General features: G+C 43.6%; 1 protein-coding gene across 1 annotated transcript in view; it reads left to right on the top strand.

Moving 5' to 3' along the window:
• Window positions 1-4,736, top strand: part of SLC2A2 (solute carrier family 2 member 2) — a 126,001-nt gene extending 121,265 nt beyond the window's left edge. Inside the window, exon 11 of the mRNA XM_082252566.1 lies at window positions 4,398-4,736. Within this exon, the coding sequence (XP_082108692.1) occupies window positions 4,398-4,589 (192 nt within the window). The 3' untranslated portion in view covers window positions 4,590-4,736. The remainder of the gene's footprint in view (window positions 1-4,397) is intronic.
• The last annotated feature ends 13,601 nt before the right edge of the window (window positions 4,737-18,337 follow it).

Here is an 18,337-nt window from a genome sequence, read left to right as displayed (position 1 = left end):
CCCCATCATCAATGCAGTGACCACCAGCTTGCTGTGCCCCCCATCATCAATGCAGTGACCACCAGCTTGCCGTGCCCCCCATCATCAATGCAGTGACCACCAGCTTGCTGTGCCCCCCATCATCAATGCAGTGACCTGACCACCAGCTTGCCGTGCCCCCCATCATCAATGCAGTGACTTGACCACCAGCTTGCCGTGCCCCCCATCATCAATGCAGTGACCACCAGCTTGCCGTGCCCCCCATCATCAATGCAGTAACCACCAGCTTGCCTTGTCCCCATCATCAATGCAGTGACCACCAGCTTGCCGTGCCCCCCATCATCAATGCAGTGACCTGACCACCAGCTTGCCGTGCCCACTATCATCAATGCAGTGACCTGATCACCAGCTTGCCGTGCCCACTATCATCAATGCAGTGAACTGACCACCAGCATGCCGTGCCCCCCATCATCAATGCAGTGACTTGACCACCAGCTTGCCATGCCCCCATCATCAATGCAGTGACCTGACCACCAGCTTGCCGTGCCCCCCATCATCAATGCAGTGACCTGACCACCAGCTTGCTGTGCTCCCCATCATCAATGCAGTGACCTGACCACCAGCTTGCTGTGCCCCCCATCATCAATGCAGTGACCTGACCACCAGCTTGCCGTGCCCCCTATTATCAATGGCAATGCAGTCAGTGAGTCCACCAGCTTGTCTGCCGTGCCCCCCCCCAGCCCCCCCATCAATGCAGAGACCAGTGTGCGTGCGTGCCCCCTTCAAAGCTGACAGTGAGTGTCAGTGTGTCAGTGACATGATGATGATGATGACAGACAGTGTGTTGGCCGGGCGGACCCCCCCCCCCCCCCGAGGCATCCCGAACTTACCTCACTCACGGACAGACCGGATGGTGACCTGCCGCTGCGTACTGAATCTGGACTCTGCGTTGCGAAGAAGCGGAGATTTGACTCACTCACTGCTCCCACTGGACTCGGTCTTCAGTCATCACGATTCTTCTTCTGCACTGTCTTACTCTGAATCCAATCCTCCTCACACATGGCTCTCTCGCAGTCTCTGAGTCCAACGGCACCGGCGGGCGGGAAGGTGGTCAGCTTGCCGTGCCCCCCATCATCAATGCAGTGACCACCAGCTTGCCATGCCCCCATCATCAATGCAGTGACCACCAGCTTGCCGTGCCCCCCCATCATCAATGCAGTGACCACCAGCTTGCTGTGCCCCCCATCATCAATGCAGTGACCACCAGCTTGCCGTGCCCCCCATCATCAATGCAGTGACCACCAGCTTGCCGTGCCCCCCATCATCAATGCAGTGACCTGACCACCATCTTGCCGTGCCCCCCATCATCAATGCAGTGACTTGACCACCAGCTTGCCGTGCCCCCCATCATCAATGCAGTGACCACCAGCTTGCCTTGTCCCCATCATCAATGCAGTAACCACCAGCTTGCCTTGTCCCCATCATCAATGCAGTGACCACCAGCTTGCCGTGCCCCCCATCATCAATGCAGTGACCTGACCACCAGCTTGCCGTGCCCACTATCATCAATGCAGTGACCTGATCACCAGCTTGCCGTGCCCACTATCATCAATGCAGTGAACTGACCACCCCCCCCCCCCCCCCCGAGGCATCCCGAACTTACCTCACTCACGGACAGACCGGATGGTGACCTGCCGCTGCGTACTGAATCTGGACTCTGCGTTGCGAAGAAGCGGAGATTTGACTCACTCACTGCTCCCACTGGACTCGGTCTTCAGTCATCACGATTCTTCTTCTGCACTGTCTTACTCTGAATCCAATCCTCCTCACACATGGCTCTCTCGCAGTCTCTGAGTCCAACGGCACCGGCGGGCGGGAAGGTGGTCAGCTTGCCGTGCCCCCCATCATCAATGCAGTGACCACCAGCTTGCCATGCCCCCATCATCAATGCAGTGACCACCAGCTTGCCGTGCCCCCCCATCATCAATGCAGTGACCACCAGCTTGCTGTGCCCCCCATCATCAATGCAGTGACCACCAGCTTGCCGTGCCCCCCATCATCAATGCAGTGACCACCAGCTTGCCGTGCCCCCCATCATCAATGCAGTGACCTGACCACCATCTTGCCGTGCCCCCCATCATCAATGCAGTGACTTGACCACCAGCTTGCCGTGCCCCCCATCATCAATGCAGTGACCACCAGCTTGCCTTGTCCCCATCATCAATGCAGTAACCACCAGCTTGCCTTGTCCCCATCATCAATGCAGTGACCACCAGCTTGCCGTGCCCCCCATCATCAATGCAGTGACCTGACCACCAGCTTGCCGTGCCCACTATCATCAATGCAGTGACCTGATCACCAGCTTGCCGTGCCCACTATCATCAATGCAGTGAACTGACCACCAGCATGCCGTGCCCCCCATCATCAATGCAGTGACTTGACCACCAGCTTGCCGTGCCCCCCATCATCAATGCAGTGACCTGACCACCAGCTTGCTGTGCTCCCTATCATCAATGCAGTGACCTGACCACCAGCTTGCTGTGCCCCCCCATCATCAATGCAGTGACCTGACCACCAGCTTGCCGTGCCCCCCATTATCAATGGCAATGCAGTCAGTGAGTCCACCAGCTTGTCTGCCGTGCCCCCCCCCCAGCCCCCCCATCAATGCAGAGACCAGTGTGCGTGCGTGCCCCCTTCAAAGCTGACAGTGAGTGTCAGTGTGTCAGTGACATGATGATGATGATGACAGACAGTGTGTTGGCCGGGCGGACCCCCCCCCCCAAGGCATCCCGAACTTACCTCACTCACGGACAGACCGGATGGTGACCTGCCGCTGCGTACTGAATCTGGACTCTGTGTTGCAAAGAAGCGGAGATTTGACTCACTCACTGCTCCCACTGGACTCGGTCTTCAGTCATCACGATTCTTCTTCTGCACTGTCTGACTCTGAATCCAATCCTCCTCACACGTGGCTCTCTCGCAGTCTTCCAGTCCGACGGCACCGGCGGGCGGGAAGGTGGTCACGTGATGCCGGGACGCGTCACGTCACCAGGTCCCGGGATGTCCTCCTGTGTGATTGGTCCAGACTGGAGTCTGGACCAATCACAGCCAGGACATCAGGAAAGTGGGGGGTGTCGTGGCGCATTGCTCTGTGCCCCGATGACGCCAATCGGTGCCTCTGCCTGCCTCACGTGGGGGGCAAACCCCCCCCCCATACCCACCACTAGGTCCGGCACCCCTAGTGGGCGCTGAAAATGGAATTTTTTTTAATCTTTTTTTTTTTGGCCACAGATAGGGGGGGGGGGGGGCGGCGCCACTCAAGAGTCTCCCAACTGTTATTATTCACCATCACATGCACTTTCTCTACCCTGATGCAATAGCTCTGAGATCAGCATTTGAGAGCTTACTCCTGTGATGGTGGGGGTAAACAGTAGCAGCTGGGAGTCCCTTAGCAGCATCCTAGCAATAAGGCAGGACAGGATGATAAAATCTCTGGGAGTTTTGCATTCAGACTTCAGAAGGTATGTAAATGAACTAGACCTACCATATACAGTACAAAGAGTATTATCCAACTTTAGTAAAAGTTGCGCAGTTTGTTATTAAGCTGCACAGTCTGAGCCCAGACACCACTTACCTGCATAGGCACTTTTTTGGTAAAAATAAACTATGCATCTAAAGAGGCCATTCTAGTTTATAAGTTCCCCATTGAAGTAAAAAAAGGCTACATAATGCATGTGCCAGTACAAATTAGGGTTAGCTGAGGATTTCATCAAGGGGCTATGTAGAGCAAGGATGGTCACATGATCTCCAGATATCAGTGTTGAAGTTATGCTATGCTTGTCCTGAAGGGGGAGGATGTGTACTAGTCATTGTCTGCTCTTTCCCCCCAATACTACCCTAGATGATACTTTCAAATACTTCACTGAGGGCAGCTTCTGGTGATTGGCTTTTGGGTCTGACTGCATAATGTTTGATCTGATAGGTCTGCATCACCAGCCAATCTTAAGCAAGCATTAGACAAACAAAATGTATTTACAAATGTGAATATATTCACAACACCCTGGAGTGAAGGAGCTGCATCAGAAGTTGCTTTGACTGCTTTTCTTTTATTATCATGGTCATCAGTGATGGAGGGGCACAGGGGGCGGGGCAATGCTCACAATGTCGCTCATAAAGAAAGGTGCTACTCTATAACCTGAAGTACAGTGCTGTCACTGGAAATCTAGTGCCACCACTAGTTCTCAACAATTCTTTATAAATAAATAAATAAAACTACATTTTCATGTTCAAGCTGTAAACTATGGGGGAAAAAAAAGGACTCTTAAAAAGATTGGTGTTTTTAGCTTTAATTTGTATATCTGTATGCTACAACTAACATAAACTTCATTTTTAAAGAGTTGTTTTGCTTTTCTTTTTAGGAAGCCTGTGGGCCCTATGTGTTTATTATATTTGCAGTACTCCTGTTGGGTTTCACCACTTTTACATACTTCAAAGTGCCAGAAACAAAAGGGAAGTCCTTTGAAGAAATATCTGCTGAGTTCCGCAAGAAAAAACATGGAGGAAAGAAATCCACAGAGATGGAGTACCTGGGAACAAGTTCAGAGGCTTGAACTAATAAGATGTATAAATGGGACGTTGACATTGATTACATTTCACAGACTGTTATGTCAAACAGGGTAAACAATGGGCAATTTTTTTTTTTATAAGATACTTATTTTTGTAATGCTGAACCTCTTTTGGTAAAACATAGATATTCATGTTTTATATATTTTATATGTAGCGCTACTTTCGTAGGAGCCACTGGATAGAATGAGTCCTCTTGTTCTTGGCCTTGAACTTCTCAGAAACCTCAACCTCTCTGACCTACCTGGTTGGGTGAAGGCCTGTATAGCATCACAAAACCCACTGCGGCAGTGCCTGACACTCTGCAATGATGTTCTATAAGATAGTAAAAGGTAACTCAATGTATTGTGAATTAAGTAAATGGGTAACCAGGTAAACACAAAATAAACTGACCATAGTATTAACATTGACTGACATTCAGGGTAATCACTGGCAGAATATAAAGCACCATTTGAATTTGACCTCCAGATCAGTATAAACAGTAACAACTCTGCCTGAAGTGCAGCAGTAAATAGAGTTGAACTACTAATAAATGCGGCTTTACTGCTAACATGCACTAATGGCAGCTATGCTAGATCTAAGCTGACTGCATTGGCCCAGCCCATATGAAAATGACAGAATACTTAAAGAGAATAATGGGATGTAGCAATAGTAATGGGAGAGGCAGTTTCTAATATGGTCATTCTGGCTGACTGCAGATGGGTCCCTTTAAGAACGTTGGTGCGCTTAGTGAAAGTCTCCTTTGAGAACCTGCAGGCAGTGAATAAGCAGTAAGTACTGTCTCGTTTCAGTATAGTTCTATTATATGACTGAAGTCATTCAGAGATGCAGTTCGATATTTCAGCAGCTCAGACACTTTGGGAGGGGTATAGTGTGGTATTGATAACAGGAATGCTGCGTTAAATTGGATCTATGTTACATTTCCTGTGTGCGTTCCTGTACATTAAAAGAAACTGCACAGTGCACTGGTGTAACTGAGGCCTTCATGATTCAGACTGATGGTGATTCACAAAGATACCATATAGTAGGGTTATGTTTTGTTCTTATTACGTTTAAGAATAACTTATATTTCATATACACTAATAGTAAAACTCTGAGTTTAAAGGGCATACATGTACCATATGAGGCTATGTGGGTATACTAAGAATATTGGCATTTTGTGAAACACATCAACCAAGCAGATATGACCTATGAACAGGGTAATCTCGTAAAACAAATGCAAACTGGTTTCTGTTGGGTTATTTTGTATACTAGACAATATTGGTGCTTGCACTATTTTAGCAAAAATGGTCTTTGTGATTGCAGTGGCTTTTACTTTCTGATAATAGGCAAACAACTTTAATCATCTGTGAGTCCCAACATGAGATTAAAGGCTAAATTGCAGCTCCCCTATTTACCAATATAGCATTAATGTATTTACTTTGCAAAAATAAAACATCTTTCCATTAATTCTACACCAGCTTACCTAACTCTCTTCATAGCTGTTTAAACACACTGCTCGATCGATTACTTCTGCCATACTTCCTGGTCAGACTTTAGGTCAAGCCACACCACTTTAGGTCAATACCACAAGTAGTTGACCAGCTGATCTTATTAGCATACACCCTGCTTCATCTACCCTCGGCCGGTCAACTCAGTCCTGTGTCATGACCTAAAGTCTGACCAGGAAGTGGGACAGAAGTGATCGAGCAGTGTGTTTAAACAGCTATGTTGAGTTAGGTAGGCCGGTGTAGAGTTATAAGAAAGCTGTTTAATTTTTGCAAAATAAGTACATTAATGCTGTATTGATACATAGGAGAGCTGGAATTTAGAAAAAAAAAAGGTGAACTTATCCTTTAAAGTAAACCCATCACGAGGAAAAACATGGAGGCTGCCATTTATGATTTGTCCTTCTGACAATGCTAGTTGCCTGACTCTTATACTGACTCTATCGTGTCAATATGTTTAGTAATTTACCTGGAATAAGTGTGCAGATAAGGATGCTTCACTTTTCTCTGACTTTCCTGATCTGCATACTTTTTTGGGTCAATATAATACTATTTAGGATTATTTTTAAAAATATTTTTATCCAATTTTGTTTTATTCCTTGTTTACAAAATAAACTTTTAATATTACATAGGGATTAGCAGAGCACTATGGTTTGCTGAATAGAGCACAGCAGTAGTAACCTCCCTTTTAGCTATTCCAATTCATTCTGATTGAAATTTCATCCTGAACTATGTAAACAGGCTTTTTACATTACTGTGTTAAAGAGGGACTTAACCTTTATCTTATAAATTACAACAAAAGCACCTTTAGAATGTTTAGTGATGTCAACCCACAAACAGATACATACAGATCATTGCAGGCTTTTTATTATTTTGCATACCTTATTTTTCTTTCCCTCCCAATTGTTCTCACAGTGGCCATTTTCATCAAGGGCATATGACGCCATCTCTCTTTACTTCCTGAAACTCTGCCTAGAAAATTGGACAGTGTACATTATCTGAGGGGGGAGGCGCTGATCATGTAGCCTACTTAGGATGCATCTGTGAGACAAGGGCTACATCACCAGTGCCTCACTCAACCAGGAAGTGGGAAAACAGTAAATTTAAGTAAAAGCAAAAAGATGTATGTTTAACTAATGAATATATTGCATAGCATGCAGAGTTGTACGCTGATATGAATTTTAGTGAAGAGGGGAGAAATGTTCACTCTAAGTAGTGCATGAGAAAAAGACCTAGGGCTTGACCTGCTGGTTAGATAAAAGACTATATAATATTCATTTCAACCTTGAATAATAACCTGATTAAGGGCCTGTCTTGATGGGCTTTTATTCACTTTAAAGGCTAACTCTATATTTTGCATCACGTTACATTTGTAATTAGGGTGTATAATGTAACATGGTGCAAAAGCCCCCCCTACAGCCCCTCCCTATGACAGCATGCAGGGGTTCCTCTTCCCCTCAGCAGCTGTCACTACTGAAACCAGCTTCACCTGAATTGCCGTGTCATTCATTCACTGGGATGCCACTGCAGCAGACAGACTTGTAGTTCTCAATGGAACACAAGTGCGGTACTCACAGCACTCGTAGTCCCTTGACCCTTCCTCCAGCTCCCCAACTAAAGTCTGTACCCCTGTACGACCAGAGAGCTGTGGGAAGAGGTGGTAGGAGCCTGGCATTGCACTTGATCATGGATCCTGTGCAAATAAATAAATGCATACCTTTTCCTGAAAATACTGTATATGTGCATTTAATAATTTTTTTGTAAAAAGTACAATTAGCCTTTAAGTGGGTTTTTCATTCCCAAACAAATCAAAACTGTTTAAAGCTGATTAAATGCAGGTATGAATGATGCAGGTCAAAAGTGCCTGTCAATTAATTCTGAGTGTCTCAATCTGGTGTCAACCTGATGTCATTGACACAAGCCCAAATCCTGTTGTCACAGGCCTTAATAATGTTTTTAGTTGTGATCATAAAAAAAAAAAAAAATATTAACATATACACAAAACCATAAATGCCCTAATAACCCTTCAGTAAATCATTTTGTGAATCTTTTTCTGTATACTGCTTTGCTAGCAAGTAACAGTCCAAGTGGAGTACATTCACATTTGTATTGTCTAAGTGCCGGTTCACACTGATGCGGCTGCGGCGATCGCATGTAATGTCGGAGCGCACTGCTCCTTCATACATGCGATCGGCTGTGCGGTGCGAGTTTAGCCATACACTTTGTATGGCTAAATTCGCACCGCACCCGCAGCAAAGACGCACAGGACCCTTTTTTGCAGCCGCATCAGGATCGGATCGCACAGTGGTTCACACTTGTGCGATCCGATCCTGTGCGAACTGCAAGATCGCACTGCGATATGCTATCAAACTGGGGGTGTCGTTAAGATTACATTGACACCCCCAGCGTATCGCATATGGCAGTGTGAACTGCCAGGGGTGCGTTTGCGATGCAGGAACAGGCTGCGAATTCGAAGCCTTCCCGCATCGCATAAGTGTGAACCGGGACTAAACTTTAGATTTCATGTTTTTGTTTTGCTTTGTAAATATCTCTTTAGAAAGATCAACTACACACCAATCATCCACGTGTGAGGAAGCTTGACTACTCTGTGTTTTTTACATATTGCAAGAAAGAGAAACTATTCTAATTTCAATGTAGTATAATAACAGAAATGCATCTATTATACTCAACTCATAGAAAAGATCTCTCACTTATAGTCACGCAGCCAATTTGAAGGCTGAACCCAGGAAACTTTAAAGTGAAACTTTATTCTCCCAATCAACATTGATTATTTGCTAGCATTAGTAAATAGATAGGAAAGTATATCATATTTACTTTTTTTTATACTTTTTTTTTACATTTCTTTTGGTACTTCCTAATTTCTTGTCAAGGCAAACTATGTCATACATCTCAGTAGTCTTTAGGAGAAGAGGAGAGGAGAAGCGGTTTTCTCAGCTAAGCACACCCTCCTGCATGCATGCTTGAGCTAAAGGCAGATGGCCAGAGGCAGAAATGCTAGGGGGTAATTTTTCAAAGTGATTTCTCAACATAATAAAGCACGGCGACATGGATGGATGAGAGGGTTTGCTTTGAATATTATAAATTAGTTAAATAGTGTTTTTGGTTTGTGGTGCTCAGATGCAGTGAAGATCTGCTTTAAAAAATAAAGATTATCAATGGTATATACACTGCACTTACAGTGGGGATGTAAAAGAGCCCTTCTTATTTTATTTGGATGATGATCAAAAATCAACTTCTGTAGCTTATTGTTTACAATGTTTGATCCAGTCTGTTACATACCCTTTAGCCTGGATTCACACATATGCGATGCGGGAACCAGCGTAATTATAATGCGAGGGTTTCCGCATCGCATCTCCCCCACAGGCAGTTCACCCTGCCCTCTGCGAATGACTGAGGGTGTCAATAAAAAGTTAATGACACCACCAGATCGGTTCTTAGATCGCCGTGCGAACTGTGAATTCGGATAGGAATCGGACCGCATGGGTGCTGTTCACAGTGCAGGGGGAAAAAAGGCCCATGCACCTTTTTCATGCGAATCCAATGCGAGTTCAGCCATACTACTGGGCTCAATCTCAGGCTTATTTGGACAGACATCGCATGTGATCTGCACAGTATGGTGGTGCATATCACATGCAATGCCTGACATCGCATATGTGTGAACCCAGGCTTAAAGTCTATTCTTTGTATATATATATATATATATATATATATATATATATATATCCTTGTCATACGCTAAAGTCATAGTTGTTCAGTACACAGTATGGATAGAATTCTATATGCTCCACTGAACAAACATTTATCCTAAACCATAGGCATACATTTGTGCCACTGGTTATAATTTATAGTGAGCGGTTTAAAAGGAAACACATCCATCAATGGTGATCTGGAATATTCTGTGCCACCAAATAAAAATATTTTATAGACAAAAAGATCAGTCATATTGTTATAGAAGACTTATTTTCTATATTGAATGAACCAAAACTCATCTGCGCTAATTTTTTACCCCCCTTTTTTTTAAAACTTACTTAGCAATAGCCTGGAACAAATGTATTTTATCAGGAGTTACATTTACTTGTTTGTATTTTAACAGTATATTTTTTAGTCCATGATACAAATAGACATTAGATTACTCTTTGTAATAACAAGTATTGTAGCAAGTAATTATTGTTCATCCCAGGGACTATGTTAGTGCAGAACTAGGCTTCTTTTGTGATACTTTCTATACCATGTGCTACGGAGTCACTTCCTACATGCTGCACTATGTGGTAGAGAAGACTTTTATGAAGATACATCATGTAAAACAAACCTGGAACCTTTCTTCTGTTCCAAGCCAAGTATCTGACTGTGTGCGCTCAATCTCAGGCTGGGCCCCTAGCTGCCACAGCACCAGCTGATAAATTCTATGTGATCAATTTCTTTAATTACTGATCAATTGGCTGATTGATATCTGCCAGTTAACAGGATTGTTGTACATTTTGAATCAATTCAATAGGCATTTTGTGCAAAATGTGTCAATGTACTGTTACTACGAACTGGAGTAATTTCTACACAGTTTAAACTTTCAGGGTCTGATGGTAACTGGTGGATTAGTAGAAGGAACTCCAGTTCTTAGTAATAATACATTAATACATAAGGCCTTTTGTGTTCAATAACTGTCCAATATGATATCTACTTCACTGGATAACTTGAATGTGAAGGCAAACAATTGACAAACTGGTCAATTTTGCTTTCAACTATATATATATATATATATATATAAAGTATATGTGTATATATATATATATATATATATATATATATATATACACACTGCTCAAAAAAATTAAAGAACACTTTGAAAACACATCAGATCTCAATGGGGAGAAAATATACTGCTGGATATCTCTACTGATATGGACTAGGTAATGTATTAGGAACAAAAGCATGCCACATCATTTGATAGAAATGAAACTTATCAACCTACAGAGGGCTGATTTCAAAGCCCCCCCCCCCCCCCCATCCGAAAATTAAAGTGAAAAATTGATGCCCTCCACGTGCTTGTATGCATGCCTGACAATGTCCGGGCATGCTTCTAATGAGACAATGTATAGTGTCCTGGGGTTTTTCCTCCCATATCTTGACCAGGGTATCACTGAGCTCCTGAATAGACTGAGGTGCAACCTGGTGGCGTCTGATGGACGGAAACATAATGTCCCAGAGGTGTTCTATTGGATTTGGGTCAGGCGAGCCTGGGGGCCATTCAATGGTATCAATTCTATCATCCTCCAGGAACTAGATGCATACTCTTGCCACATGAGGCCAGGCATTGTCGTGCACCAGGAGGAACCCAGGACCCACTGCACCAGTGTAGGGTCTGACAATGGGTCCAAGGATTTCATCCCAATACCTAATGGCAGTCAGGGTGCCATTGTCTAGCCTATAGAGGTCTGTGCACCCCTCCACGGATATGCCTCCCAAGACCATCACTGATCCACCACCAAACCGGTCAAGCTGAACGATGTTATAGGAAGCATTATTTTCTCTGCAGCTTCTTCAGACCCTTTTACGTCTGTCACATGTAGTCAGGGTGAAGCTGCTCTCATCCGTAAGAAGCACAGGGCGCCAGTGGTGGACCTGCCAATTCTGGTGTTTAATGGAAAATGCCAATCGAGCTCCACAGTGCTGGGCAGTGAGCACAGGGTCCCCTAAAGGACTTTAGACCCTTCGGTCACCCTCATGAAGTCTGTTTCTGATTGTTTGACCAGAGACCGGCTGGAGGTAATTTTGTAGGGCTCTGGAAGTAGTCATCCTGTTCCTCCATGCATAAAGGAGCAGATACTGGTCCTGCTGATGGATTAAGGAACTTCTACGGCCCTGTCCAGCTCTCCTAGAGTAACTGCCTGTCTCCTGGAATCTCCTCTTGAGACTGTGCTGGGAGACACAGCAAACCTTCTGGCAATGGCATGTATTGATGTGCCATCCTATAGGAGTTGGACTGCCTGTGCAATCTCTATAGGGTCCAGGTATTGCCTCATGCTACCAGTAGTGGCACTGACTCTAGCCAAATGTAAAACTAGTGATAAACAGTCAGAAAAGATGAGTAGGGAAAAAATTGTCATTGGCCTCCACCTTTAAAACTTTTCCTGTTTTTGAGGTCTTTTTTTTGTTGCCCATCTAGTGCACCTGTTGCTAATTTCATTAACACCAAAGCAGCTGAAACTGATTAACAGCCTCATTTAATACTTAAAGTGGAGTTTCAGTTGTTTCTGTGTTTATTAAAAGTCAGCAGCTACAAAAAGTGTAGCTGCTGACTTTTAATAAACACAGTCTCACCTGTCCCATGGTCCAGCGATGCGGCCGCCCGAACCCTTGCTCCTCTTCCTCTGCTCTCGGCGGCGCCGGCATCACTAGTGTGGGCAACCAGCTGTGACAGCTTGTGGCTTCACACCTGGGTGCTCACTGCACTTCCTGAATGGCCGAGCAATCTTCTGGGACCTCTAACGTGTCCAAAAAGGTTGCAGGGAGGGAGGCGGAGAGGAGAACTTCCACTCTAGATGGTCCGAGGGGAAGTGGGAGCGGGTACCTGTCAAAACTAGGTACCCGCTCCCCCCCCCCAAAAAAAAATGACATGCCAAATGTGGTATGTTAGGGGGTCAGGAGTAATTAAAGCAGAAGTTCCACTTTTGGGTGGAACTCCGCTTTAACTGACCAGATCAATATCCCAGGAATTTAATTGACTTGATGCTATACTCTGATTAAAAAGTGTTCCTTTCATCTTCTTTGAGCAGTATATACTGTATATATATATATATATATATATATATATATATATATATATATATATATAAACAATAAAATATTGAGTTAACCTTTCTGCTTCTATTTAAAACAAAAATATCAGTTTTGCGCTCTTTTGAAGTACTGTAGTTATTTTTAGCTTTTCCTTGTGTCCGGAATATATAAGTGCAGCATCATCCTTTTGCACTAAGCGTATTATTCTTTTGCGGGGGTTAGAAATCTTTAATATATATTTTTTTTCATATATATGTATATATCCTGAATATTGAATTTATGAAGGGCTCAAAAAATTATTTATAACAAAATGTATTTAACCTGCTCCCATCCGCGCTACAGCCTATATACGGCTGCAGCTCAGACTTGAATTTTCGGGAGGCCGTTTTTAAACGGCCTCCCAGTGACACGCCCCCCGCGCGCTCCCGCGAGCGCGCATCAGGGAGAATCTGTGTCGGCCGTGTCCCTTGGACACGGCCGATCACAGATCGTGGTGAATGGCCAATCACAGGCCAATGATGCTTCTACAGAGCCAAATTTTAGGAGTTCAATGGAACTCATGTATAAAAATGAGAAGACAGAAAAGTGAACTTGTGACCCTTAGCAACCAATCACATTGCAGCTGTTATTTCTTTGAACCATTTAGAAAAGAGAAGTACTTTTAGACTGTTACCACATGCATCACTTGTTTTCGTGCCAGAGGCCCAGTAATTTAGAGAACAAAGAATCTTGTGTACCATACTGCTCTCTGAGTCTTCTTTTGGCAAATAGATATACATTATATTACATGTATAACACCATCCATTAACATACTGGTACACAAGGTCTAATATTTTGTTGCTCTCCCTATGTTTAATTGTTATACATATGTATATAACATGCCATGCCCATACCACAAGTTAGAAACTAAATACAATTGGTTGGATAAATACATATAGTCTAATTTTTTTTTTTCAACTTAAGAGCAAAATATGTTGTTTTCTGCTGAGTATCAAAAGTTTTTGTAACAATGTTCTTTTATTTTACTGTAACATGCACATATCAGTATTAACTTTGTTTTTTATTTCAATAACTGAAACAAATAAAAATATTTATAATTGCTTCCTTGTAGTCATTTGTTCTTATATGTCTATAAAATATTATAAATGTTATGAATGCTATAAGTGATTATAAAGTCTCATTTTTTCTCCCCATAAAAATAACAAACATGCTATACTTAGTTGCTCTGTTGTAGTGGGTTTTGCACAGAGCAGCCCGGATACCTCCTCTCTCGGGTCCCTCTTCTGTGATCCTGGCCTCTCCCTCCTGTTTAGTGCCCCCACAGCAAGCAGATTGCTATGGGGGCACCCAAGCCGAGTCACAGCTCCCTGTGTCCATTCAGACATGGAGCTCCGCCCTAGCCCTGCCCCCTCTCTCCCCTGGTTGGCTAGCTGACTTTGATTGACAGCAGCCAATGTGTCTCAGCCAATCAGGAGGGAGAATCTTGGACAGCTGGACATCGCTGGAGAGAGAGGGAACTTGGGTAAATGTTGGGGGGGGGGGCTGCTGCACACAGAAGGCTTTTTATCTTAATGCATTAGGATAAAAGAAAAAAACTTCTGCCTGACAACTCCTTTAAAGTAATATTAAACACGCACTGTTTAATTGATATTATCCCTGTTGTTTCTGTATGTGTATGATGGCACAGTAATTATTTTAATTTAAAAAAATCTAAATACCTTAGCCTGATACAGCTGTCATATCACCCAGATCTTTCCCAGCCTGTCTGCAGGGAAACAGTGGCAGGAGGAGCATCCAGTCCTCTTGTAATGGTCACATGTTCAAAATAAAATAAACAGCTTTTGGAATACAGAGTAAATATAAATAATTAATATAAAACAACTGTTTTAAATTGTCATACAAATGTATATTTGAAATACAATCTTTATTATTTTTGGCAATAACATGGTGCTGGCAGATTTCTGCCAGTCACAGGTAGTGTTACGCCCCTCCAGCCTATGTCTTAGAATGAGAGGGAGGTGAAGACTCCATCAATGTACATGCAATATCTCGCCCCTACTGTGTTTAGCTGGTTAGTGGGCATTGAGGAGGAGGGAAAGAGTGGGCTGTCATTTACCACTGTATATACACCATGTGTGTCTCTATGGGCTGCTTAGATTGGATAGGGAGGAAATGCTCAGCATAAAAGCTCACTGAAAACTGAGCATATGTAAAGCTGCCAACACTGCTCTGTAAATTCCCTAGAGGCATTGGGGACCTGAACAGAAGAGAGGGATAGAGCACAGCAGGATCAACCAGGTTTTTTGCAGAATAACGAAAAAAGTCTCATAGTAAGTGAGTATGAACAGCATGTAATAAAACATTTATTGATAGTTTTTTATAGTGTGGGTTTAGTGATACTTTAATGCAAGCAGCACTAAATATGTTTCTCACTCATGAACAGGCTTATATAAACATACATGTACTATAGTGTTCTCCTCTGTAGCCATTAAAGGGGAAATGATGGCGCATTTTCAGAGCGTAAACATTATAAATTAAAATTGAAAAGTTATCCTGAAGGAAATATTTGATGGGATTTTGACATAATTCTTGTTTGTTATTTAAATGTTAAACAAGGGTTTTCAAGCACAGATGCATAGATTCTCTCTTTTCAATGCCTAGCAAAATTAGCAAGGACACTTACTAAACAACTGCTGAGGTAACAGGATAAACCATCTCAGATTCTACTTTTTTCAAACAGTGTGAAAAGAACAAGAGACATTAAGGCTTCTTTCACACGGTCCGCCTCCGCAGGCGGATCCGTGTTGCTCAGCGGGGATCGATCCGCGATCCCCGCTGAGCCGGGCGGATGACAGCTCTGTCTCCGCTTGCAGAGCGGAGAGGGAGGTGTCTCAGCACCCGCTGCCCTCTATGGGGGATCGGAGGAGAGCGGACCGCTTGTCCGCTCTCATCAGATCCGCTCCGCTCCGATTACTGAACGGATGGAAAAATAGGGTTTCCATCCGTCCAGATTTCAGCACAGGATCGGATGCGGATGGCAGCGGGTGTCAGCGGAGGTGAACTCCGCTGACACCCGCTGCCCCATAGAGCTGCATGGAGGATCCGATCAGATCCGCCTAAAAAACTGACAGGCGGATCTGATCGGACCGCCCGTGTGAAAGAGCCCTTACTGAGGTATAAGAACAGTACAACATTAGGCAGTAAAGGCAGTCCCCGAGTTACAAACATCCTACATACATACGACTCATATTTACAAATGGAGGGAGACAACATGAAGTGAGAGGAAATCTACCCCTAGGAAGGAAATTTCACTCCTGTAAGAGTTATCATGGGAAAAAAAGTGTCTTCACTGAAGATTTATCACCAATCCTTGCTTCCACAACAACTCAAAATTTTCCAAATCCAATTAACACAGGGACAGAAATTGAGGTTAAATATTCTGAACAGGGACATAAACAGCAAAACAAATGTTACAGGGGTGTTAACCATTCCCTATGCTATTCAAAAAAACATAAAAAGTATTTTTTGGGCTGGATTTACACTTAAAGCGGTAGCATACTCCGCTTTTTAACATTTACCTCCAGGTAAGCCTATTATAAGGCTTACCTGTAGGTAAAATTAATATCTCCTAAACCTGCACGGTTTAGGAGATATTCACCCTGCATGCAGCCGCTGACACCAGTGGTGCATGCGCTCTGAAGGTCTGGCGGACCTTCAGAGCTCTATGCCGGCCCCTTGCCGGAAAGTGAACTCCCGCGCATCTGCGGGAGTGACATTATCGTGGCTCCGGCCACCCACAGTGCCGGAGCCGCCTAACCCGGAAGAAACGCCGAGCAAAGATGTCGGCTGCCTCAACGGTGTCTGGGCGACCATGTCGGGGCTTCGTTCTAAGGTAAATATTTCACAATGAGCTAATATGCGATGCAGGGTTTGTTTTTTTTTTGGGGGGGGGTTTGAGGATACAACCGCTTTAAAGAAATATACCTGTTCCAACCTACATACAAATGCAACTTAAGAACAACCTTCAGAACCTATTTTGTTTGTAACCCAGGGACTGCCTGTACCAGTAAGAAGGAAGCACAGGCAAAGGGTAAGTATGCATGACTGCACCTAGGTAAAGTATATACAGTGCTGTAGATGATAAACAATTCATAAATAGAATCACATTTGCAAAACAATAAAGTAGATATACAGTATCACTAAAATCTCATTAGAACTTAAACATGTTCATGTAAATTCCAAAGTTGTTTTCAAAATGTCCTTTCATAATTCCCCAACCCCCCTGAGTGCAGAGCGTCATGGTAAATATGAGTACTTACCTTTTTCCCTGTTCCAGCAATCTTCACTGTACAGCCAAGCCACTGCACATCCTTTCTTCTGAAAACATACCAACCAGCTCATCTGTCTTTTTCGTGTGCATTTGTGCCACTGCTCTATTCATTCTTATGGGTGAGCCGTATTCTGCAGGAACTTAAAAGAGAAGTATGTTTTTTTTTTTCATTTTTGCAGAATCATACTTACCTAGGTGGACTGGACCAATGCTGCATCTGACCTCCACTGGCTCTAAGCAGAGGTGGGGGACTCAAGTCACATGACTTGACTTGAGTCAGACTTAAGTCACCAGTTTGAGGACTTGAGACTTGCTTAACTAAAATCAATAAAAGGCTCGACTTGACTTTGACTTGGTGTTCATGACTTGAGACTTGACTTTGACTTGAGACATATGACTCGAAATGACTTTACTTTTTTTAAGTTATTAAATATTTGCATTTTCTCAAGATGTGTTAAAGCAAAATTAATGTGCCTGTTATGTTTCTGACACTACAGTCACTTAAAACACCTCAGTGTGTTCTGATTTTTAGGACACTGGCCGTTTAACAATGGAAATACTTAACATGTTTTTAGTGACTGTGGTGTTGAAACATGACCGGACGAAGGATTTTTAGCTGTTTGGGCATTCAAAGTGTTTCTTTAATATGGCAAGATAAAAGGTACTAAGCAGTTTTGTTAATGTTGAAAATAAAACAAAACCTTTCCTGACCACTGACTTTTAACTGATTTAAAGGTGAAAATTAGGGTAGATCAGTATTTTGACTTGATTTGCGACTTGACCAAAATAAATGACTTGACTTGACTTGCTTGACTTCTAGCAGGGACTCGACTTGCTTGCTTTTCGCCACAGTAACTTGGGACTTGCTTGAGACTTGAAGGTTAAGACTTGAGACTTGCTTGTGACTTGCACATGTGTGACTTACTCCCATGTCTGGCTCTAAGACTGAGAACTGAGTGATCAAACACCGCCAATCGCTCAGTTCACAGGGCTCTCTGAGTAGAGAGTAGGGATGAACTTCGAGTTTGAGTCAAACGTATGTTCGACTCGAATATACGTTTGACTCAAATATTGGCTGTTCGCTTATTCTTTGAATGACGAACAAATGTGCTTTTTCGCGGGA

This window comes from Pelophylax lessonae (genome assembly GCF_965119305.1).
Source record: "Pelophylax lessonae genome assembly, chromosome: 3".
NCBI lineage: Eukaryota > Metazoa > Chordata > Amphibia > Anura > Ranidae > Pelophylax > Pelophylax lessonae.
Note: the sequence above shows the minus strand (reverse complement) of the source record. Positions and strands in the feature narration are given on the sequence as shown.